This window comes from Prinia subflava, chromosome 10 (assembly GCF_021018805.1).
Source record: "Prinia subflava isolate CZ2003 ecotype Zambia chromosome 10, Cam_Psub_1.2, whole genome shotgun sequence".
In the NCBI taxonomy this organism is placed as follows: domain Eukaryota; kingdom Metazoa; phylum Chordata; class Aves; order Passeriformes; family Cisticolidae; genus Prinia; species Prinia subflava.
In genome coordinates, this window is record NC_086256.1 from 20,934,247 (window position 1) to 20,957,427 (window position 23,181).

Sequence of the window (23,181 nt, forward strand, 5' to 3'; positions counted from 1 at the left end):
CGTGCGGCGGGGCCGGTCCGGGCGGGGCCGGTCCCGGGCAGTGCGGGCGTGCGGCGCGGCCGGTCCGGGCGGGGCCGGTCCCGGCCGTGCCCGCGGCGGGCGCGCTCCTCCCGCGCCGGCCCCGGGCGCGCCCCCGCTCTCGCCATTGGCCCGCGCGGACGATGCGCCCGCGCCGGCCGTTGGCGGCCGCGCCCCTGGGGCCGCGCGCGCCGCGCCGATTGGCGCGTTCGAGGAGCGGCTGCGCGTGGGCGCCCACCGCCCCTCACGGCCCCTCACGGCCCCGCCGCCCGGCTCGCACAGCGCCGGCCCCTCGGAGCCCAGCTGGCCCCTCGCACCGCCGGCCCGGCACGCAGGTGAGCGGTGCGCCGGGGAGCGCTGCCTGCCGGAACGGGGGTTCCGGACGCGGCCGGGTGGGTTGGCGAATGAAGCGGCGGTGCGGCCCGCTCCGGGCAGTGCTGTGCGAGCCGGTGCCGTGCGCCGGCAGCCGCCGAGCGCCCTTGGCGAACAAAGGCAGGAGGTGCCGTGCCCGGCGCGGGTGGGTTGTTGTGTGCCGCTGTGTGCCACCGTCGCCCCGGTGTCTCTGAAGGGAGCCGGTACCAGCAGGGCTGTGCACCGGGCGGCTTTGGGCACTTGTTGTCCTAACGAGATGGATAAATAAATAAAACATAAGGGCAGGAGTGAAGCTGGCTGGTAATAGAGCCGGAACCAAAGGATCTGCAAGCATAACGCGAGGAGTGAGGTATACAGGGAACAAGCTCTAAACTCTGAGAGTTTGAGTTAGGCATTGTGTTGGGTCGTATCCAAACTCGGATTATCCCAGACCTAGTCTCATTTATCTGCTAGACTGTAGGTTTTGCTAGTGTGGTTCCTGCCCTTCTACTGCTTTTTCACTTTTCCAGTGGAGGAGCATAGTAAAATCAGAAATTGCTCTCTGTCCCTTTATTGATCTGATTGCTTAGACATAAATTTTACCCCACCTTGAAGCTGTGGTCTTTCTCCTGCTTTAGAAGCCTTTTCAGCCTAATGTGCTGTTCCTGTTAGATTCTTGCCAGTGACTGCAGGGCTTTTGTACCCTGGGTTGCCATGGTGAGCTCTGAACCATCTCAGAATTTGGAGGAACGTGCTGAGTCTTGAATCTCAAAAAGATCAGATAAGAGATGCTACTCCCTGCTTAAATTTTGTCTGGAAACTTTATACCTCTTTTAAAAGCGATAATTCTATTAGACCTGAAAAGTGCTAGCAAAAAGACCTTCTCTAAAAAAGACCTCCTAAATTCGTTGCTTATATATATTTATAGTGTGTTAAAACTAATTGGTAGGCCTGTCCAGTCATTCCTTCTTGCTAGTTTGATTAGTGGTTAGCAGCAGACTTCTTCTGGACTGTGGTTATGCATCCCTCTTCGATAGGAAGGACTTTGTACTTCCAGTAACTTCTGTATAAAGCTGGGACAAAACTTACCTGAAGCCTCATACAGCCTCGTTGGACTAGAGGAAACCTTTGTCTTCTCAGTTGCTTTATTTAGCATGCTGTTGTTTAAATGCTCTTGTAACTCTTTCAAGCATCTTAAAATTACTTAGGATTGTACATTGCTGCTACTCTTGCTGCAGAATTACTTCACAAATTTGTGGTTTGAAGGTCAGAGTAAGTTTTTAAAAGCTTTTTTTCTAAAAAGAAATGCTATTTGTCCATAGTTTTAACTACTGAACATAAGGGATTTTTTATTTTTTAGAGTTTATAATATTTTAGTTTTTCCTCATCTTCCACTTTTCAAATTTAATAGCCAACATAGTAGTACTTTTTGTCCTCCAGGTTTATTTTAGCCTTTGTGTGGTCAGTTTAACTTTCCACAACTTAGTCCTGCCCAGATCTGTAACTATAATCTTGGTTTCAGTAACTTTTAAAGTTAATGTCTTAATGAAATTGGTTTTGTTTGAGGAGTGAGTGATCATCTTAAGACTTTCTGAGGGATCAACCTGTTATTGTTATCACTGCTCCTGCAAATAAAAGCAAAGAGAGATACCAGGTACCAGAAAAACCTTAAACTTTTCTTTAGCCATTTAGTAGCAAGTCAGCTGTATGAGAGATAATATCCAAAAAGAAGAAAACCCCATTATTTTGTGGAAGACCACAATACTGGAATGCAAAATACAGGGAAGGCAGAAGTGGAAGGACTGGCAAGAGATGATGTGAAACACATACAGTGTTGAACAGATGATTAATGTCAAGTTGCCACTTGGGACTCAAATTTGGCAGTGTTAGAGGAATATGGTTGTTGTTCATATAGTAAAACTTCTTTGTATTATAAATCTTTTACTAATAGGAAGGAAAGCTTTCATTTAGCTGGGTTACAAGGAATATAAACCACATGTGATTTCTAAAGAAGGCTCTCTGAATCTATTTTATTTCTTTGTTATTTCTGTTTGCTACACTACTTTTCCTCCTGTTAGTGTACTCATAGGGGTTTTGTTCCTTGCATGCAGCACTCGGAGTCTGGACCTTATCTACTGGTTGTTGGTTTGTCAGAGAATGGGATGTGCTGTCAGTGTAATCATGCCTGTACAGAGTGGATGAACTGGCACTGGGGGCAGAATGGGCTGCAGTGCAGCAGTCACCACACTGATGGAAGGGACTGCATTGGGGAGATTTTGAATGGATTTGCAGCTGCATCCCAAGGGTTGGCATGAATATACAAAGCAATGTACAACTTGGCACCTCAACAAATACTGTTTTCCTTAAATCCCCATAGATGATGTCTATGAATATGCTGTACCTGTCTATAAGAAGCAAACAGTGTGAAGTAACAACACAATGGTCTTCTCACTGTTGTGAGCGTTCATCGTGCAGCACAGCCTTTGCAGGTTGTGGCTGTAGCCTCGTTAGAGAGGATGTTAATGGCACAGGTGATGCACCAGGCAGTGCTGCTGCCATTAACCTGTCATGGGTCACTGCAGTGGGCTAACAGAGGTTCTGTGAGAGCTGCAGCTGTTCCCTGCACGATAAAACCCTGCTGGAGTGGTAAGGATTCGTTATGCTGGATGGCTGCTTTGGCTCTGAATGAGCCCCACAGTGCCAACTAGGAGTTTTGAAACAGCATCTGTATTGCTTCACTTAAATTGCTGCTGTGTCATACTGCCAGTGATTAAGGATTGCTATTTTTAAAAAATATTAATTTGTAGTATCTTAAGACAACTTCTTCTGTTTCTTTGTAAGATGCTTGTACAGTGTTTGTCTTCTTTCTTTTATGTGCCAGGATCTCTTTTTAAGAGATTTCATAGGCCAAGAAGGAGCTAAGCTAGGTGGAATATTTTATTGGAGAGATTTGTGATCAACTTGCTCTATCAGCTGAAGTGCGAATAGCCAGCCTTTTGTGCTGAACCCTTCCCATGTGGGGTTCTTTCACTCTGGATAACATGCTCCAGTTCCCAAACTGAAGGTAGTCGAGTGTCTCGTTGCCAGGGGGAGGCCTCGTATGTGCTCATTTGCATGATGAGATTGTACCAAAGGAGCAGGGTTCAAATTTACCTTCAGAGCTTGGTAACAAAACTGTTACTGATTAATTGGGAATGATTTCAACTTCCGCTGTGAATAAAAGGATCACAAGTTACCGCTTTGTTGTGAACTGTCACTGCAGTCTGTTGTGGCATTTGTGCACTTAAAGTGTGCTTGAGTGCAAATCTCATCTCTAGTTGTGGGAGATGTTGGAAAGAAGGCAGCACAATATTTATTTTCAGTCTGTGAAGGACAATTTGTAAATAAACTTGGATCTGGTTCTGATAAAAAGAAGGAAAAAGGATAAGGAGTTCTAATACCTTCAGTGTAGCAACATGTGGAAAAATTTGACCTATATTGACTGTGATACTATTCTGCACAGTTCTTGTATCTGAAATCTTAATCTTGCTGCATGTAGAATTAGTTTTCAGTTGCCTGATTAGTTTTATGATGGGGTTATTAGTTATATTTTACTGGCACTTCATGTTGTCCTTTTTTATTTTATTGTAGTGTGGGATTCCCCTAATTCAGGATTTAAATAGATGGCTTACATTAACTATCTACAGGAGTGTCTGTGTGATAAAAATACTTGTGGTTACTTGTGTTAGCTACACGGGGTTCTTTAACCTGCACACTGGACAGTAATTGTGTACACTAGGTAGCAAGTTGTTTTCCAGTCAAGTACTGGTTCTCTTAGAAAAAGAAGGGGAAAGGGAATAAGCAGGATAATAATAGGAATAAGCAGGATATACAGAGTTTGAAGGCGTGGCATGTTGGCGACCTTTAGCATTACTTAAAGCCCCAAACACTCCATTCAGATAGGTACTGTACAAACAGGAAAAATCCTCCTCCTAATCTACAGAATAGGTGGAAAGTACACGCAGGAAATGCCAGAGGGCAGGTGGAAATGCTCCCGGGCTTGTGTTTGCCTTTGAGACAGTGCTGTGTGAGCCAGGGCGTCCGTCAGTTGTGCCAGAGGTGGAGTGCAGGGGCAGCCAGAGGAGTTAACCTGTGAAATGGAGGAGATGAACCTTCTCTCACCTGTATTAGAACCTACCATGGGCAGGATCCATTGGGTTTAGGCAGCCAGTGAAATAAAGAAAACCCCAAACAAAAATGTGTACAAATAGAATGATAAATTATCATTACCATGTCTGTCATAATGCAGAGCCACACTAGCAGTTAGGTAATGGATGTTGGACTATGTTCCTCTAGCTGTCAAATATGGATTTCATTTCCAGCTGTGGATGTGCTGAGAACTTCACTTCATTGTGAACAAAATTTGTCTCAGAAACGCTTGATGCCTCTCATTCTTGGGGGGGTTGTTTGTCTTTTTTAAAATTAATTTTAAGTCTTGAGATGAGTATCTCATTATTAGGACATTTTAAAAGGTTTTTTTAAAATACAGATAGAGCTAAATAAACTAGTATGATTTATATCCTGTAAAGTAGTTTTTGAGTTTTATGCAGTATTTTCCTTACCTTGTTTCATATAGTTATTAATATTTTCAATAAAACTATTTTGTGTACCTACTTGAGACTCTTTGGGACTGTTCTGGGGATACTTGTGCTCCTTTGTCACTGGGGGGTTTCTCTTCCTGCAGTCATATTGATGACTAAATTAGAGTAGATTGATGAGTAAATTAAAGTAATTGGATAGAAACCCTTTTCTAGATTTGAGTTTGTGTACAGTGCTAGAAAGAAATTTGGGAGAGGAATGAAGAAAAGAATCAGATTACTCAGGAGTTTGTGACACACAATGATAGTATTTGTGTAACTACTTATTTAGCAATTATTTTTATTTTTTTGAGGAGAGTTGTCATGAGTATCCTAACTTCTCTTATTGCTATTTTTCTGGTCTTTTGTCACCTCTTGTGCTTCTGTTGACCATCTGGAAAGGCTGCTGGTTACTGGTCATTAAGTCTTGGGCATTAAGTGGCTAAAAAGGGAGATGGAATAATTTTAGAGATAACGGAGTCAAGTTTCCCTCCCTCTCTCACTCTAGTAATTCTTTTCTTTTGATTCACAAAAGGCAGCTAGCCCTGCATCTGTCAGTTGTGGTTACAAAATGCCTGTCTAGCTGAATGCTCTCAGTTTGGTGATTCTCTCTCTAGCAAGGAGAGGATGGTTTCCTATATAAAAGATAGCTCTGTGCATGTCACTTGGGAAAGGAGAGGAACCCTCATATTCCATTTTCCATTAGATGTTATAAGTGAAATTCCAGGCCTGTGGAGCAGTGGGTTGATAGGATTACAGGCAACATCACCTCTGGGCCAAAGGAGTGCAATACCCACCCCTTCCAGCCATGTCAGGCTCTCTGCAATATTCAGCAGTGTGTTTTACATTTGTGTGGGCCCGTATTTATAAGTCAGCATGGTAAATATAGGGTGAGTGGAGGAGGAAGTATGTGAACAAAGAACACGAGACAGTGGTTTAATTTATTTGCAGCTTGTCTGATGAGCCTGGTGGCATAGGATGTTTAGGTGGGGTCTTTGCCAGGCTCTGTGGTGATACAGGCTCTGCAGCACGAGCTCTGTCACTCACACCTGGGAGGAGCAGGTGTTTATGAACTTCAGCTTTCCTCCTGTGTCCATTTAATGTGTGATGTGAGCTGCAGAGTGGCTTGCGTGCTGGTAAGCCAGTCTTATGAAAGAATCCCTGTGGTTTATTCTGGGGTTTTCTGCTCAACAGAGAAATCCATCAGGAGACAAAGGTAGCATTTCAGAGCAGGTATTGCTCCACATCATCATGATCCTGAATAAAACCTCAAATTCACCTCATCAGGTAAGGCAGTTTCTATGTGCACTCAGCTCATCAGCTGTTGAGCAGCTGTCAAAAGTGGTGCAGAGAGGAGTTTAAAATTAAGCTGCCAAGAATAACCACAGTGGCCTTGGTACATACAGTTGTTTCTTGTATTTGCATGATCCACTCTCATGACTAGTCACTTGTACTGTGCTCAGAGTTTGGAAATATTACCTTTTCCCCAGCATGGCACACATTTACTTAAAGGCTCATTTACAGGGGAATATGTATTACTGCAGAAATGCTAATGATGATGCTGTTCACTATGTAAACACAAAATTACACTTGATGTGAAATTTTAAGGGTTTTTTGGTGGCTTATTTTAGGCTTATTCATTAATTCAGGTAAATTTTTAACCTATCCTCAAACAGCATTGAAGACTGAAATAGAGAATGCCTTACTTCAGCGTTCCTTGTGCTATTTGTATTTATATGCTCTTTTATAGGTCTGAAGCCAAGCTAATCTCTGTGTTTCAGTAATCAGGTTGTTGTATATTTTTATTGTCTAGTCTGGTTCTTCATTCACAGGGTATGCAAAGCTCTGTTTTGTTTTTAGATGATCCAGTTCAAGCTTCTTGCTGTTTTTTCTTTTTTTTTCTCTCCTACCCATTCTGTAGCAGCTTTCTGAAAGGAAATTCAGACTTAGTTCACCATTGGGAAATTTGTCTTGATCCTGAAACAAGAAGTCTCTGTCACTGGTTTTTCTCAGGAAATGCAATTTGTGCAGTAGATCTGCCTCTATCTGTCCTTCCCTCCAGTAGCTTTTGAACCTCTGTCGGTGATGACTTCATTTGGCAGATGCTCCTTTGGCACAGATTTGTGCGGAGTAGCAGATGGGGAGAGAAGGCCTGACTTGATCCTCTCCTTTAGGGAAAGGCAGGAGGAACGGAACTGTCTGATATTCCAGCAGCCCCCAAGTGACCGCTCAGGGGCTCTCAGCTGTGCTCCGTGTGACTGCATCAGCAAAGCAATGCTTTTGATCATCTGACAAATTCCAAAAAAGAACGTGTGGGTTGAGAAGAGGAGCGAAGGAAGCTGCTTAAAATATACCATTTTGAGGTGATAAAGGAGAATAAAACCATCTTGTCCAACTGTGTTGTGATTATTAGTTCTGTGTACTGCAAATGAATCACACCATTGGCTTTCTGTTGCTTGCTGATGATTTTTCACCTGTGCAGAAATATGGTTTTCTGTCAAAAGTTTAAATGGAGAAAATCTATTGTAGACATTCAGTAACTAAGACTTGCAAACTGATTCAACTCATTGTCTACCATTGAGATAAAATTTGCAGTATGTAATGGAATCACTGGTGAAATGGAAAATGCTTTAAAAGGTGAAACACCTGTCTGGAAGCTGTGATAGCTAAAACTTCTAGCTTGCATACAGGCTTTGGGGAAAGAAATAGCAGCTATTGTTTTATGACTGTCAGGAATTTGAAACATACTGATTAGAATTAAAGATGGGGGCCTTGGTTTCATCTGTCATTTTTCTTGAGAGAGGGTGAGCCTTATTCCAATCTTAGCATTTGTATCACTGATTCAGTGCAGGGATGTTAATGGAAGGTTGAGATGTACTTTCATCATGGAAACCCCATCTGTATTTATATAACTTCTATATAAATCTGTGATTTAATAATTCATGAAAAGTGACTTTCTGACAGCAACAAGTACATTTTTTTAGAAAGAATTTTGAATTCAGGCAAATATACCTTTTTATTGATGGTTGAATTGAAAATCCTGTAGCTGTTTACAGCCAGGGTGGGTAATCCCTACCTGTGGCTCACCATTTTTTCTAATAAAGAATTGATACAGTGCACGTTTTCTCTGTTGTGGGTTATGAAGTGGCTGCCACATTTGACTGCCCAACCTCTGCCTTGCTTCATTTGATTTGGGGGTGGTGAGGCTGATGTCCGTTTCTGTTTTGGTATCAAACTGTGTAATTAGTAACACCAATTTAATTTTTCTCTTCTGAAGGAGACCCAATCTTTTCTCTGTGGGGTTTTTGCTGTTAGTTTGAAATTACAGAAACCTGTAGGACTTCCTGTATTTGGTAGAATTGTGCATTTTAAGGTTGTGTATACAGCTTCAGTTTTCTATTTATGCTTTTCTGAAAGGCAGCTCTCTAACATGGACAGAAGTTTTATGTTGCTCTGAGGTGTGGAGAGAATAAATTTAAAGCAACTTGATTGCATTAATACAGGGTTTTTTTTCATAGTAAGCCCCAAGTGCTATTTTCAAGCTACATAAAATTTTAATTAAAAATGCAAGTTTAGGAGAAGGCCTGTTTCACTGTTAGTTATGCTGGTAACTCCTTAGGCGCTTCTGCTGGAGCCCTGTGTCCCTTGAGCAATCCCACGGTGATACCGCTCGGGCAGGGCTCAGTTACAGAGGTGCTCTCGGTGGTTGCGGTGCAGCCGCTGGAAGAGCGAGGCTTTGTTTGTTGTGCTGCATCCTCCCAAGGCTGGTTACACCTGAGAGAGGCTGTCCGTGCAAGCCCTGGACTGCCGCCCCCTGCGTTTTGCATTCCCCACTCTAATGGATGGGGCTTATTTGGTTACTGATGACACGCTGGCACGGCTGAGGGCGTAATTGACATCCGAGTGACTTACGCGGGAAGAAGCCGGGGATGCAGAGCAGAGCAGTAATTTTGGTTGGATCTGTGATGATGATGTGTTGGCCAATGTGGGTGTGTACGTATCATCCTCCTAAGACTAGGAATGTGCTGTATGGCCAGTAAGGAGGGAAGAAAACAGCTCTTGGAAGATTGTGGCATCAGACAATGAGGACAGACGTGTAGCTCCGATACACTGAAGCTATAAACACCTGATGTAAAATGTACTGCTAAAAAACCTGGTATTTAAATAAACAGGCATTATGTTCTGACATACTTTTAAGTATAACTATTTTTTTAAAAATTAAAATTGCCTGTTTATTTTTAAAAAGGCTTTTAAAATTATTCAGTTAATTATCATTACAGTATAAATATACAAACAATTTACTACAGTCATCATTTTGTGATCTGTGGAAGTTGCCAGAGTACACACTTTTTACTTTGTGGTGTGTCCCTCTTTGGAGGAGAAGTTCCAAATCCCTTGGATTTGCTGAGCAGCAGCAGTGCTGGAGGGTTCTGTGGACTGGGCCCTTGGCCTGTTTGAGTTAGCTGAGCTGAGGCTGGACAGACTCCCGCAGAGTGAATACCTGGGACACAGCCTGCCCCGTGTGTGGGTTGCAGTGCTACTGGAACCTGTGGGTGTCACGCCTCATAATTGCAAAAATACACCCACACCCACTTGTTGATGCCAAATAATTCTAGTGATGAGCATGGAAGGGCAAAATAGTTGTTTAATTGGAAGAATGTGGGTAGTCTGTTTGAGGGCTGCAGTCCGGGTAGAGTAGGATGGGAAGCATGAATCTTCACAGCTGGGACTTGATAAAACTAAAGAGAGGAAAAGGCAGGAGTTAGACTGACAATTAAATATACAGGTTTACATCGTCTTCTGAGGACAGCTCTGAATCTGAGCTCTCATCCTGTCTTTTTGACACCTCTGAAGTCTCTTGATGAAATATGCATTTGTGAATTACACAAGTCTGTTTACTTGCAAAGGAAGGTAATATTAGTACTGAGGCATAAATATGTCACTGTCTCTACTAAAAATATATTTTAAAGTGGGTAAACTTTTGATTACAGGTTTTCTTTTCTGTTAATTTTTCCCAGCCAGCCTAAACATGTCCAATATTTACATGCTGGCTTCTGCAGTCCCTTTGAAGCAGAGTTTAGAGCTCACATTGCTGTGCTGCAAATTTTTTGAATAGGAAGCCAGTGTTAACACCCCTTGCCCTCCAAACTCCAATACTCCTCCCTTTTCTTTTGGGAGCAATGAGGAGAAAAGTGAACATAGAGCTCAAACCTTTGAGCTTAAATGTGCTGTGCTTACAGTATTCCAGGTGGGACAATCTCCAGAATGGAGGCTCTCCAGATGGGACTGCTGTGGGCCTTCAGCTCATGATCAGGGTTTCAGTGGTAGTGTTTACATGTAAAGCACTTTGTGATCTGTTCCATATTAGGCCGTTCATTCTGTAGCTTTCATCCTTAAAGGTTTTTGACTGGAACTTCATGAGGCCAGAAAATACTAACAAGGGTAAATTCTTCAGAGTCTCCAAGAGAGGAGAGTGTTGATTTTTGTTAAACCTTTTTGGCTTTCTCACTTGCCTACAGGAATTGCCGTGTCTGTGTAGAAGGCTTTGGCTGTGCCTTTAAGTTCTTGAATGACGTTTCCTGCTTGGTAGGAGCAGTGTTATGCTTTTACATCAGCTGCAAATGCTGATGAGTTATTAAGTATGAGACTTCAAGCCAAGCATCTTGTGTTCCCTTTGCAGAACTGCGGCTGAAGGAGCTTAAAGGGCCACAGATGAAAGAAAGAACATGAACATTTCTGAAGGTGTGAGATGTGTCTGGCAGTGACCTCCTTACCTCAGTAATAAAGAAGAGTTTTTCTACAGGAACTTATGGTATCTTTACTCCAGCTTCTTAATATACTAACTGGAACGGTGCTCTGACAATTCTTCATAATTAAGCACTTACCCTACCACAGAACTGTATTTCTTCCTCTACTGATAATGTAACTCAATGGCGGAAAATAATGTTTTGATAAGCATGCGTGAGGATCACTCCTTTCACGTGCGATACAGGTAAGACTCTGGTCATTTTGCTGTGAATGAATAAGTGCTGTTAATAATAGAAAGCTAAACAAGTTGCAGCAAATAGCTTGATATCTCTGCTAGTAGTGTTACTGAAATTTAAAATTAAACCCTTTTTTTTTTCTTGATTTTTGAATGATGAAAATTCACTTTTGCTATGTAGCAGATTATATTGGTATGATTGTATGGTATTGGAACTTGTATGGTAGCAGAATAGTACATATTGTCTGTATTTCTTTGTATTTGGGGTAGAATGATATCAAGTATGGTGCCTGCAGGATAACAGCTGCTCCCTCTTTTGGGCTGCCTGTGCAAATTGCTGAGTTTTGTCTGATAGAGTTCTCTGTACTTGGCCCATTACTGTTTTGATAAAAGACGAGGTATTTTCCTTGCTTTAAAGAAAGAGGTTTGATTGATATATGCAAACTGCCTTGATGCCTTGCACTCAAAAGTACTGTTCTTGCAAGTGAAGAGGAGATGGGATTTCCCTTGAGAGCTTTTATCATTTTCCTTCTGAAACCCCTCTACAGACATGGGACAATGTGTCAGCATTTCAGACTCGCTCTGTTGGAGCTGAACTACAGGAGCATTGTGTACAGCATGGTGTTTGGAAGGGTAAATCTTGCAGTTCATTCAGTAGGAAGAGACACTGGAAGACTGAAACGATTGTTTAAAAAGAAATAAAAAATGTGGTTCTTGTGTACTGCCCCCACCCCTACCCTGGTCATCCTTTCTTTGGAGGCCTTTTCCTCGCTAGCTAACAGCAATAAGGCAGTACCCGTATTTGTAAGACAGCACATGCTATGGCTTAAAATTAATTCTTTAACATTCTGACAATGTTAGATTTCTGTTGGAGTGGTCTTCTCTTCCACTTCATAGAACAGAAGTTCTTCATTTCATACAAGTCCAGTGTCCTGGTTAGCAGGCCAGCTGGAGAAGATTTTTCATGGTCAGTAAGGAGAAAAATCAGCAAATAAGCTGTAATTTACTGTTTTCTCTCTTTATTTTGCTGAGATCTTTATCCTGTGGCTTTGACCCCAAGTGTGTGAGCATGGTAGCTCTGTGCTGTTTCCTGGAGGGTCCAACTTCCCACCATTCCCCCACCACATTTCCCCACACTGGTGCTGATGCTCTCGGAACTCCAGACAATTGCAGAACGTCCTTCGTCACTGTTTAATAAAAGCAGGAGCTGCTCAGGGTACTATTAGATAAGTAAATGGATGAAAAATGAAAATGTCATGGCCAATTGACTGGTTTAAACTGACAAGCTAAAAAAAACTTTTAAAAATTTGGCAAGCACAGTCAGTGCACAATGTCTTACTGCTCTGTGCTGTATTTCAGTACAGGTTTGAATGAGACTGATTAAAAATGTCAACAATAACAATATTCTTGACCTTATTAAACTTTTCTGCAAGAACTATAATCTGATTCACATTTAAAAAACATGATGGCAAGATACTTTTAATTTAAAAATATATTAAACTTCCCTAAGACTTTGAGAAACTGTGGATTAATTCAATATATTGACCTGGAATTTTATGATGATTTTGACAGCTATAATTTGGAAATTCTTTATTTTGTTGGGAGTTTAAAATTTAGTGCAGAAAATAAAAGGTCATAAATTATTGGGGAGGGAGTTAGCAGTTTTAAAAAAAATTACCTGCAAGTATTATCCTAGGCTTGCTTGGCTGTGGCTGCTTTTTCCTTCCTCCTGGTGTTCCATTAGAACTGATTTTAAAGAAGTTGGGGCCCACTCCCAGGAAAGGCTTTACTATGGGTCTGTTTCTAGCTGTGCAAGTGTTTCTTTCTCCCCACAGTAGTTGATCAGTGTCACTTCAGCAGTTATAAAAATGCTTATACTGGTGGGAGGAGATTTTTGTTGTTGTTGTTTAGTGTCTAAAAACAAAATGCTAATGTTACTTGATTTGTATGAATAAATGATCTGTAGGGTGAGTATTTATAGAACTTGCTTCTGTTGGCCTGCTAAATTCATACACCATAAACTTGTAACTGCTTTTATCTTGACTGGAGCACAAGAACACAGAATTCAGGTGAGTGGTTTCTTTGTGTGTGAGTTGTTTCTAACCTCACCATCGAGTGCAGTCTGAGGGAAGCAGTGCTGCAGTGGAGCTGTGGGGGAGCTGTTGGCAGTGGTCACTTTGCTCAGGTGGAGGAGCCAAGGAATGGTGTGTCAGCTTCATTACACCACTCTGTGGCATTAGTGGTGCTGTGCATCTGAACTACAGACATGGCATGGGACTTGCTTTTTCTCCTGTGTGTCATCTGTACCAACACGTTTCATGGCAAAATCATGACAGTCATGTTCCCCCTCAAATGCAAAAAGTCCTCTTAGTGGGAATGGAACTGAGTAAAACTAAATTGTGTTTAGAGATTGTAGTAATCAGTGAGTCTTACAGCCTTCTTTTTCTGCCTTAATTCTTACCACTTTTCTTGTCCTTATTGTCAGATGAGAACAGCTGAAGGGAAAGAGACAAAAAGAAGGAGGCAATATGCTTAAGGTTTATATTCTTAGAAAAAATGAAGGCTTAAAATAGCTTGTGAAAAAGGTCAGAAAGAACGGGGCGTGGAGGAGCGGTGTAGAGAAGAAGAAAAGAAAAAGAACTGGGGAGCCAGGCAGGAGGAAAAGCTTTGAGGGCCTGATAGGATGAGGTAGTTTTACAAATGAGAAATTACTCAGGAGATGCCAGGCAGCTACAGACAGTGTAACAAAATGAAGCCCTGTGTGAGCATTTCCAAGTAATATCTGAGAGAACGGTATCCTGTTCAGCAGGAAAGGAATTGCATTAGAAGTGCACAGATGAATGGGGCTTGTTCTCCTCTCTGCAGATTCAATGTATCTCTTGTTTGGCCACTGGGTGTTGAGTAAATAATTGAATTCAGCACAGAGAACAGAGAAAGTAATGTCATATTCTCCTTGTAACTATTTAATGACTTCCTAAAATATTGATAACCTGGCCCTGTCTATTCTGCCTAAGTGCTATTTAACCATTGGTAGTGACAGGTGGAAAACACATATGTAAATCCAAAAAAAAACCACCACAAAAAAAAAGTGTTAATTTGCATAAGAGTCCTTTAAGTAGCAGAGGGGAGGAAAAAACAACTACTAACCAAACCTCATCTGAATCCAGTTTTGGTACTTGATGGAAAAGCATAGGAAACTTTTAAAATAACTGAGTGATTTCATAGCTCTTATATAACCTGAATAAAATATTAATACTGAGTGCAGGCAACTGTGAAAATAAATATTTCATTTTCTCAGTTCTATTTTGCTATAGCTTATTTAGATTTTGAAATGGTAGGTCAGAAAGAATGGATCCAGATGGAATTAAAGCTTTAATTTTCTGTACAGATTCTAGCAACCTGTTAACACATTCTCTCTAGAGTTTAGTGATTTTTGCATTTTTTTTATTCAAACAATTATTAATTCACATTTTCATACACTTCCTGTAATTCTGGTTGAATTTAAACACTTTGTAGTAACAGCTGATTTTCATCAGTCTGAGTATAAGCCATTTGCTTCTTATTTGTGTTCTGTAGAAAGATCCCACATATTTCATTTTTATAAGTTCTACTAAATCTAGAGTTGCAAAGTCAAATAATCATTTCAAATTTCTTGATGAAATGGTAATGCTGCCTTGGCATTTGGCATTTTTTGGAGTAGTGTGAAATGAGTGCAGTCTCTTAGGGGAGCTACATACTGCAGCACTCTCTGATATTGCTCTTGTACCTTTTTTAACTGCCTTCTCTTCACTGGTTATGTGGCTGATGCATCACAGTTAAAAATATTTATATCTATTTGAATGGAATAAATTCACTTACGGAAGCAAAGTCCAGCGTAGCATTTTCACTGTTACGTCACACACACATTTTGCTGAAAGTTCTGCTCTTTTTAGCCATTCAAGCTAAAAATCCAGAGTGTGGCTGTGTAATGGTGCAAATCTCTGCTCTGAGAAGCACCATATTTTCTAGCTGTCACTCTAATTGGACATGTCAGTTAACATGAGGTGCCCGGAGAGAACCTCTTTGGATAGGATTAAGATTACCCAATGAGGTGTTTTAAGTCTTAAACCTTCAGTTGCTGATGTTGTAATCATTTCTGCCTTGCACTTAATTGTATTTAATCATTTCTGCCTTCTTCTGTCTTAACATTCGACACGTGCACAATGTCATGAGAGCCAGGTGGTGTCTTGTAGCTAATAGGAATGCTTTAACTTCTCTGAGGAGAGTGTCCAACCTAAGAAATGCTGCATGTGTTATGGATATCCATCCTGAGAAGTTGGGCTTGGCAGGAACCTCGTGCTGGAGTTATCTTTTGCTGTCAGCACCTTTAGCAACTCCCAGGCAGACCGTGCTTTCGGTTTCACAAGTTAAACATGTCGGTCATCTCGATGTGCTTAAGCTGTGGCATGTCCAAGACCAGCAGGTATGGTCGTATTTTGTGTTTTGTACTGTGCTTGTGATCCCAATTCTTCTAGTCCTTTTGGAAGCCATTAGATTGTTAAAAAATATTTCCTTCCTGTTCAGATTTGAGTAGAGGTTTGTATAATCAATTTCTTTCCAGTTTAAGAAAATAAAGAAATGTAAATATTGCAGGTACGTTAAAAACTTCATAACTGCATCAAGTCAAAACAGGAGGTGTCATTTGGTGTTTCCACTAAAATAACTTCTGCAAAAGCCAGCATTTGACTGTCCACTTTTTGGCAATATTAGCACATACTTTTTCAACAGTTACAGAATGTGTCTTACAGGGTTTTCATTTTGAAGAAAATATTTTAAAGACCCCAAAATGCTGACTTTTTTGCAAGCTTTTTAAAATGCATGTATCCCAAAAAAGCTGGAGAACCGTATTGCTTCAAGATTGAGACCTGGAGCTGTTGTCTTTCTCATCTTCCTCTCCCCTGCCTCCCTCACATCTCAGAACTGGAAAGTAGGAAACGTATGGATAAAATTCTTAACACTTACTGAAATATTACATTTTGTATGCCTGAACTCACAGGGGCAAAAATGCAAATGAATGGGTCTTGCCACTGCAGTTTTCTATCAGCTTCTTTGTTCATGTTTAAAATGTAATATTCTACAAATTCATTCATGACTGCAGTATTTTGTACCTGTATAATTGCACAATTACTTGTTCAGAATAATAGAAACTATTCCAGTGGGTTCTGGAATAATGGTGTATCAGTGAAGTAACTTGAATTGACATACATTTTGTCATTAATTAAATCCAGATATTTTTTCTTACACTGAGAATTTTCATAGCATTGCTAGTACAAGAAATGAAGTGCCAAGGAGTGTTGAATTATACAGGAAGCAACTTAGGGAAAATTAGTCAGTCTTTGATACACAGAATATTCTAATTTAATTTTTTTCCTGTGAATCATTTTGCAAGTTACTATGGCATCACCCTAAAAATGTGAAGTGCTTGCATTTGTCAGAGTTGGTATTTGTCAGCAATAGCTTGATTTCTAGGTAATTTTTCTGAAATTATCTAGATGGTGAAAACTGGTTTTGAATCCTTCAGGTGCTGCCTATGGACAAAGCAGAGTTTGTTTTCCTCTCTGAGACCAAAAAAAATAAGCAATTGTAGCTGTTTGTTCAGATGTTACTTTGCTCATCACTGTTGAAGTTGTAATTTCCCTTTCAGCCTTAGTGTCTGTGATACTCCAAAGCAAAGCTCACTGGTTGTGGTGTGGTGCCGATTCCCCCTCCTAAGCAAGCAGAGGCCCTCTGAGTAAAATAGCCCTGTTCAAGCTGGGTGCTGGGCAGGCTGTGGCACTGGGAGTGACTGGTGGCTTCTCTGTGCAGGATGGAGGCCTCCTGCCTGGAGCTGGCTCTGGAAGGCGAGCGCCTGTGCAAGGCAGGAGATTGCCGGGCCGGAGTGTCTTTCTTTGAAGCTGCTGTTCAGGTTGGAACCGAAGATTTACGGACCCTGAGCGCCATTTACAGCCAGCTGGGCAATGCCTATTTCTACCTGCATGAATATGCAAAGGCCTTGGAATACCATCACCACGATTTGACTCTTGCAAGGTAATCGCTCTCCGTGTCATCCCACTCTGGCAGATTCCAGCAGCTGACTGTCCACTGTGCTGCCAGACCCTGCTGTTAATACTGCCTAATGAGTGAGTGTGGCAGAGGGCTGGGGGCCTGGCAGGTCACTTGGGTGCCTCTAACATGGCAGCTAATACTTGCTCTAGCACCATAATCCTGGAACTGACAGAGGCCTCACCAGGTTTCTGCATAATGAAGTGGCTGCTTTAAATCCACCCTTTCTTTACTGTTTCATGTTTCTAAAACTCAGTGTTTCTAGTTCTCTGTATTGCTAAGCTGCTCTCTTGTTTACTACAGAAACTCCTGAATGTTTGTGTACTCCTAATGTAATGCTGTGAAATCTAAACCCCTATCCCTTTCCTATGCTATGTATCTTTTACTGATTTGTATAGATTCAGTAAAAGGCACAGGCATATAATGTACTTAACCTCAATTTAGGCACAGATGTGTTCTTCCCCCGCCTTACCCTGGTCCTGTGCAGGGACTTTGGGGCATTTGTTTTGTTGTGTTATCCCCCAGGTATGACAATCTGAATGGTTCAGTGGCAGTCTCTTGCCTTAGTCTCATTTAGAATCTAGAAATGAAGTAGTGCCTTGAGCCACAGAGGAGACTGTAAGTGTTAAACCTCACAGTTAAGTATCTTGTGGAGTAAAAGGAGACTTCTACTTAAAAGGAGATGGTCAAGCAAAACACAAATGCAGTTAAACTCTCTTTCTAATGCTGCTATTGTCTTTTTAAATCACCTTTAAGAATTTTCTCTCTATTCTCTTCCTAAAAAATATGAATTTTTAAGAAAATGTTAAGCAGATGATCAATACCATGAATGCCAGCAGTTGGCCTGACAGAACGAGATGTCTGTAACCACAGACTGAACAATGTTTGAGTGCATTTCAGATATAAAATGAACTGAATGCATACACATTTATATGGTTGTGGTCTCTGTTCATAAATTCATGTAATTCTCTACCATACACTGACCATCTGCTTGGTTTAAATTATACACTGTTTTCTGGGTATTCATTTCTGCAATTTCAGGACAATTGGAGATCTACTGGGAGAAGCTAAAGCTAGTGGGAATCTGGGCAACACCTTAAAGGTACTTGGGAATTTTGAAGAAGCTATTGTTTGCTGTCAGAGACATCTGGATATTTCCAGAGAACTTAATGATAAGGTAAGAACTGAGCAGGAATCTGGATATAAAGTGCCAACACACATTCCTGAACTCTGTGGTACTAGTAAGGAGTGTTCACCTTTCAGAGGGATATAGTGAATGTTCAATTATTTATTCTAGGCAGTAAGGATCTATTAGTTGGAATATAGTTGTTTGTACCTGGAAGACTACAGGTCCAGGTTAAATATTACCCTATTTTGTGGTGGTTTTGTTTTTAATTTTTAATGGTAATTGACCTCAAGAATGTATCTTGCTCTTCAAAAAGGAGTAGTATGCAAAACAATTGGAATGAGGGATATGACTGGGTAGGTGATAACATGTTCACAATGGGAAGAGTGTATTGACAAGTAGTTAAGGAACTTTTTTCCCATCTGAGGACTGTACAAATAGTTGTTGTGACAGAAGACTTTGAAGTGAAATTTTAATGCCTTCTTTTACTTCTGGTTCAGGTTGGAGAAGCAAGAGCACTGTATAATCTGGGAAACGTGTATCACTCTAAAGGGAAAAATGTAGCTAATGCTGGAACTCATGATCCAGGGGAACTTCCAGATGATGTGAAGAACGCTTTACAAAAAGCTGCCAAGTATTATGAGTAAGTAGTGGCTTCCCATGTTGGGGGCTGGGAGGATGTGAGCGTGTAGTTCATCAGAATGTGGGAGATTGGCAGTGCCAGGAGGTAAACTGGAATGCTCCTCTGAGGCACCTGTCAGTTTGGTCTTCTCAGCAGGACAGTGCCCTGGTTTTTATCATGCCCTCACTGGTACTGTACCTGAGAACCCTTAGTGAGGAACCAGCAGAACTCTTCAAACCAGGCTGAGACAAGAGCACCTTGTTATACCTGTGTGTGTAACTGGAGGGGAGCAAACTGGCTCGAGTAAGAATGCAGTGGAGTTTGGTCTCTCACAGGAAATATTTCCTACTCAGGTCTATGGTGATTTAAAGACCATTAACATAGGCCAAAGTAGAATACCTCTGCCTTTTCCTTTATATATTTTTTTTTACATTATAATTTAAATGACTGACAAAAATCATAAACCTTTTAAAAATCACTCTTCTCCTTCTCACTTTCCCCCAAAACAGGGAAAACCTGTCAATAGTAACAGAGCTGGGTGACAGAGCAGCACAAGGGCGTGCCTTTGGAAATCTGGGGAACACACACTATCTTCTGGGCAACTTCAGGAGTGCAGTTTTAGCCCATGAACAGGTACAACAACAGCTACCAATGAATTCTGGTCTAGCAGTATCAGGTTGCTCCTGACCTTTAGTACCTGTGTTGTGTTGGATCGTGTTGCAAGCTTTTAAAGGAAGGTTTTATATCTTAATTGCACAAACTTCAAGTTTGGCTGTTCTTATCAAGCATTGACAACCTAAAGAATGCTATTTTTCCATGCATTTCTGCATGCAAATGTATGTTACAAAGTATAAAGTGCAGTAACTAACACAGTTATTTCACATTCTTAAGCGTCTCCTAATTGCAAAAGAATTTGGTGATAGATCAGCAGAAAGAAGAGCATACAGCAACCTTGGAAATGCCTACATATTCCTGGGGGAATTCGAAACTGCTGCTGAATACTACAGGTGAGTGACTGCTGATAAATACCACTTATACCTCTTGTACAGTCTGCTCCTGTTGTGTCTGATACTGTAGCTCTCTGTGGAACAGCCATCTCTTCTACATGTACTTTGGAAAAATTTCCATTTCTTTACCAAAGAAATTTTTCCTTTGTTTAACTATTCTGGTTCTTTTAAGGGAGGGGCAGTGTTAATGCTTTTATTTTAATCTTATGCTACTTTAAACAGATTCTTTATATATATATATTTAAATATCCACTTTAAATAGATTCTCTGCAGTACTGTAGACAGACATGTTTCCACTGAAGCAGGCATTACTGTCTCAGCTCTGGGTGAGTTCTGAGTGATGTGAGCAGCTTTCCCACCCTGCGATGGGTGCCTGCCTCAGGTGTGCTCACCAGCTGAGAGAGCTGGTGCACAGCAACACCAATTTACATCTTTAGTCCGCATTTTCAAGCCAGACTTGTCTTGATCTCTGCACCACTAAGCTGCTGTACCTGGGATAGTAAAAGCTTGGCAAAGATACAATATAGGTGTTATTAGCATCTGACTGGGATTACTTAGGGAAAAAAGCCTCAGTACTGAGCTTTTTGAGCACTCAAATTCTTGCTCAGCAGGGCTAGGCTGGCTTGGTGAGTATAGACCTGTCCTGTTCATGCTGATGGAAAGTAAGTATTGTAACACTGGTATTAAACAGTGCAAACTATCAGGGAAATTCCTACAAATTATTAATGAAGCAGTAAATTCAAAGATGCTGTTTGAAAAATCAGCCTCTCTGTAATAAAGCAGGTGGAAGTAGGTTGCAGTGGAGGGGAGTGGAAGACTTTACTACTGTGAGACTGTAAGAGTTTACAAGACAGTAATTTATTAGCTGATAATTTGCTAGCCTGCTGCCCTAATTTGTTTGAGTTGTATAACTGATTTTCAGTTGTGCATGTGCTCTTGTGAAAGCTTTTCCTTGCAGTGGTTTCTGAGGTTTCTGTCCCTCTGTTGCAGGAGGACGCTGCAGCTGGCTCGGCAGCTGAAGGACAGAGCTGTGGAGGCGCAGGCCTGCTACAGCCTGGGGAACACCTACACTCTGCTCCAGGACTATGAGAGAGCCATTGATTATCACCTCAAACACCTTGTGATTGCTCAGGAACTGCATGACAAGTGAGCCCTAAGAGATTGTTTAATGTGACACTCAGAGCAAATCCTGTTACCTTCAACTCTATTGTCATTGTTCCCCATGTGACAGCTGCATTAATGTGAATTCCATCCATGCTGGGCTTTGGTTTTCATGTGGAAAACAAAAATTACTCACAATGGTATTTCAGCTAATGAGCCTGAGATGAAAGACAAATTGATGAATGACTGTTTCTACATCATCTCCTGTCAGCACGTCTGTGTAAATGAAAGAAAAGAAATGCAGATCTGTCATTCATGAGTTCACTATAATAATTCACCCTCCTTTCATAAGAATCTGTCTTCTACTTGTCCACAAGTTAATAATATAAGGAGGCATGGGGAAAGGAGAATAATACAGCAGCAAATAATGTTTGTATTACAACCCTGATTTCTGAGGCCTTTTTTATAGTGTCAGGTGCAACCATAATTTTTTGCAACATTTAAATGTGCCTCTTAGGTCAGTAAGAATACGGAGGACTAATGAGACATGCAAACGGAGGAAAAGCAAAGTTAGGTTGCAAAATGTTCCATGCTTACAAAAGTGACTGACTTGTTTGCTGTGAGCTTAAAAATTTTGATTAAGTTTGTTCATATTTCTTCATAAGCAGATCACACACCTTTAAATACGATATTGAATGTTTTGGTGTTAGAATGGTATCTGATGATTGCCCTATTTTTTTTTGGCCCAGCAAATTACTTTGGCAGTGCTGTGAAAACCTGACCTCTGGTGTTCAGCAGGTAGAGGTGTAATTGCAAATGTGTGTTGTTTTCAGAATTGGAGAAGGAAGAGCGTGCTGGAGTTTAGGGAATGCTTATACTGCTCTGGGAAATCATGACCAAGCCATCCACTTTGCAGGAAGGCACCTGGAGATTTCAAGAGAGGTATGATTTCATACTCCCACTATGCTGGCTGTTGGTTTTTACTCTCACTCACACAGGTTTTATGTGATTTTTGAGCGATGGGATGCATGTTGAATGATTCCAGAGACAGCTGGTTCCATGTTACTTCAGCCACGCTCTCACCGCAGTCAGCTCCTTAGTTCTAGTGCCACCACTCACAACTCATCACGGACTCCACGTTAGTAGCCCAGCAGAAATTATTTTAGGCTTTGCTATGTTACCTGTTAGTTGTTACTTCTTTAAAAAGATGTCCTCAGTCTTCAACCAGGAAAACTTTTTCAGCCTTTTTCTCTCAAGTCTAGGGGACAAGGATTGCTTTACACTTACACATGTGAGTATTCGTTAAGGTAATACAACTGCTTCTTTTATGTGCTTGAAGGTAGGAGACAGAAGTGGAGAACTCACTGCCAGACTCAATCTCTCAGATCTTCAAATGGTTCTTGGATTAAGCTACAGCACAAACAACTCTATGATGGCAGAAAGCCAAGCTGTGGAAAACAGTATGAATGGTATGTGCCTCTTTCTGCAGTACTTACCTATAAAGAACTTCAAAAATAATCTCTTTGTTATTTACTGACCATGGCTGAGTGTGCAAGTTTGCTTGGTTTTCTCCCCAGCAGCTAAAAAAGATTCTTGCAAGTACTGGACCCCTTCATCCCCTCTGTTTTTGGAGGATTTATATTGTGAATCCCAGGTTACTGCTTGGTTTCTTCATGTGTTCTAATTGTGTCTGTGTCTTGGACCTTAGATGAGTACAGCTACAGCTTTACTAGTGACACCATAAATTTTAATAATAAAAGCTGAATTTGTCTCTTGAAGGTGGCAGACCAAGAGGACGCCGTTACAGCATGGAGAACATGGAACTTATGAAATTAACACCAGAAAAGGTTGGCACTTTGCTTCTTTCTGTTCTGCTGCTGAGATTGCAGTGCAACGTTTCTGAGGGTGTGCTCATGTGCCATTTGCCTCCCTTTCTTAATTTAGTTGATCATAGGAGCTCCATGACAGCAGGTCTAACAATACTAACAAATGATAGTTTTGTCAGGTAGGTAACAGCATGTGACAGGTGGTGGCTGTAATGGCTTGTGGGAAGCTTGCTTTATTCCCTGCACGAAAGAGAAAGAATGAGGTTCTGTAATGAGCATCAAAGGAATTCTTTCATCTCTTTATAGAGATGGGTTGAGGTTGCAGCATGGAAGTAATTCACAATAAAATTCCTAAGCTTTAGCTTAGCTCTTCTGAACAGTTTTTCTTTGGTTACAGTCATTTTATAAGCAATTAAAATGCATGCTATGTTTTCCACTTAGAGATTTCAA

At 41.2% G+C, this 23,181-nt stretch overlaps 1 protein-coding gene across 3 annotated transcripts in view; it reads left to right on the forward strand.

Moving 5' to 3' along the window:
- The first annotated feature begins 207 nt into the window (after positions 1-207).
- GPSM2 (G protein signaling modulator 2) overlaps positions 208-23,181 on the forward strand; it is a 28,770-nt gene continuing 5,796 nt past the window's right edge. Inside the window, exons 1-11 of one of the 3 annotated variants that reach the window (XM_063407658.1) lie at positions 208-353; positions 10,666-10,977; positions 16,813-17,034; positions 18,091-18,226; positions 18,676-18,818; positions 19,307-19,430; positions 19,689-19,804; positions 20,795-20,950; positions 21,739-21,847; positions 22,245-22,374; positions 22,685-22,752. In XM_063407658.1, coding sequence (XP_063263728.1) covers positions 10,916-10,977; positions 16,813-17,034; positions 18,091-18,226; positions 18,676-18,818; positions 19,307-19,430; positions 19,689-19,804; positions 20,795-20,950; positions 21,739-21,847; positions 22,245-22,374; positions 22,685-22,752 — 1,266 coding nt within the window. In that variant the 5' untranslated portion in view covers positions 208-353; positions 10,666-10,915. Of the gene's footprint in view, positions 354-7,325; positions 7,349-10,665; positions 10,978-16,812; positions 17,035-18,090; positions 18,227-18,675; positions 18,819-19,306; positions 19,431-19,688; positions 19,805-20,794; positions 20,951-21,738; positions 21,848-22,244; positions 22,375-22,684; positions 22,753-23,181 lie in introns of those variants that run through there. The other 2 variants (XM_063407656.1, XM_063407657.1) reach the window with 2 other exon arrangements.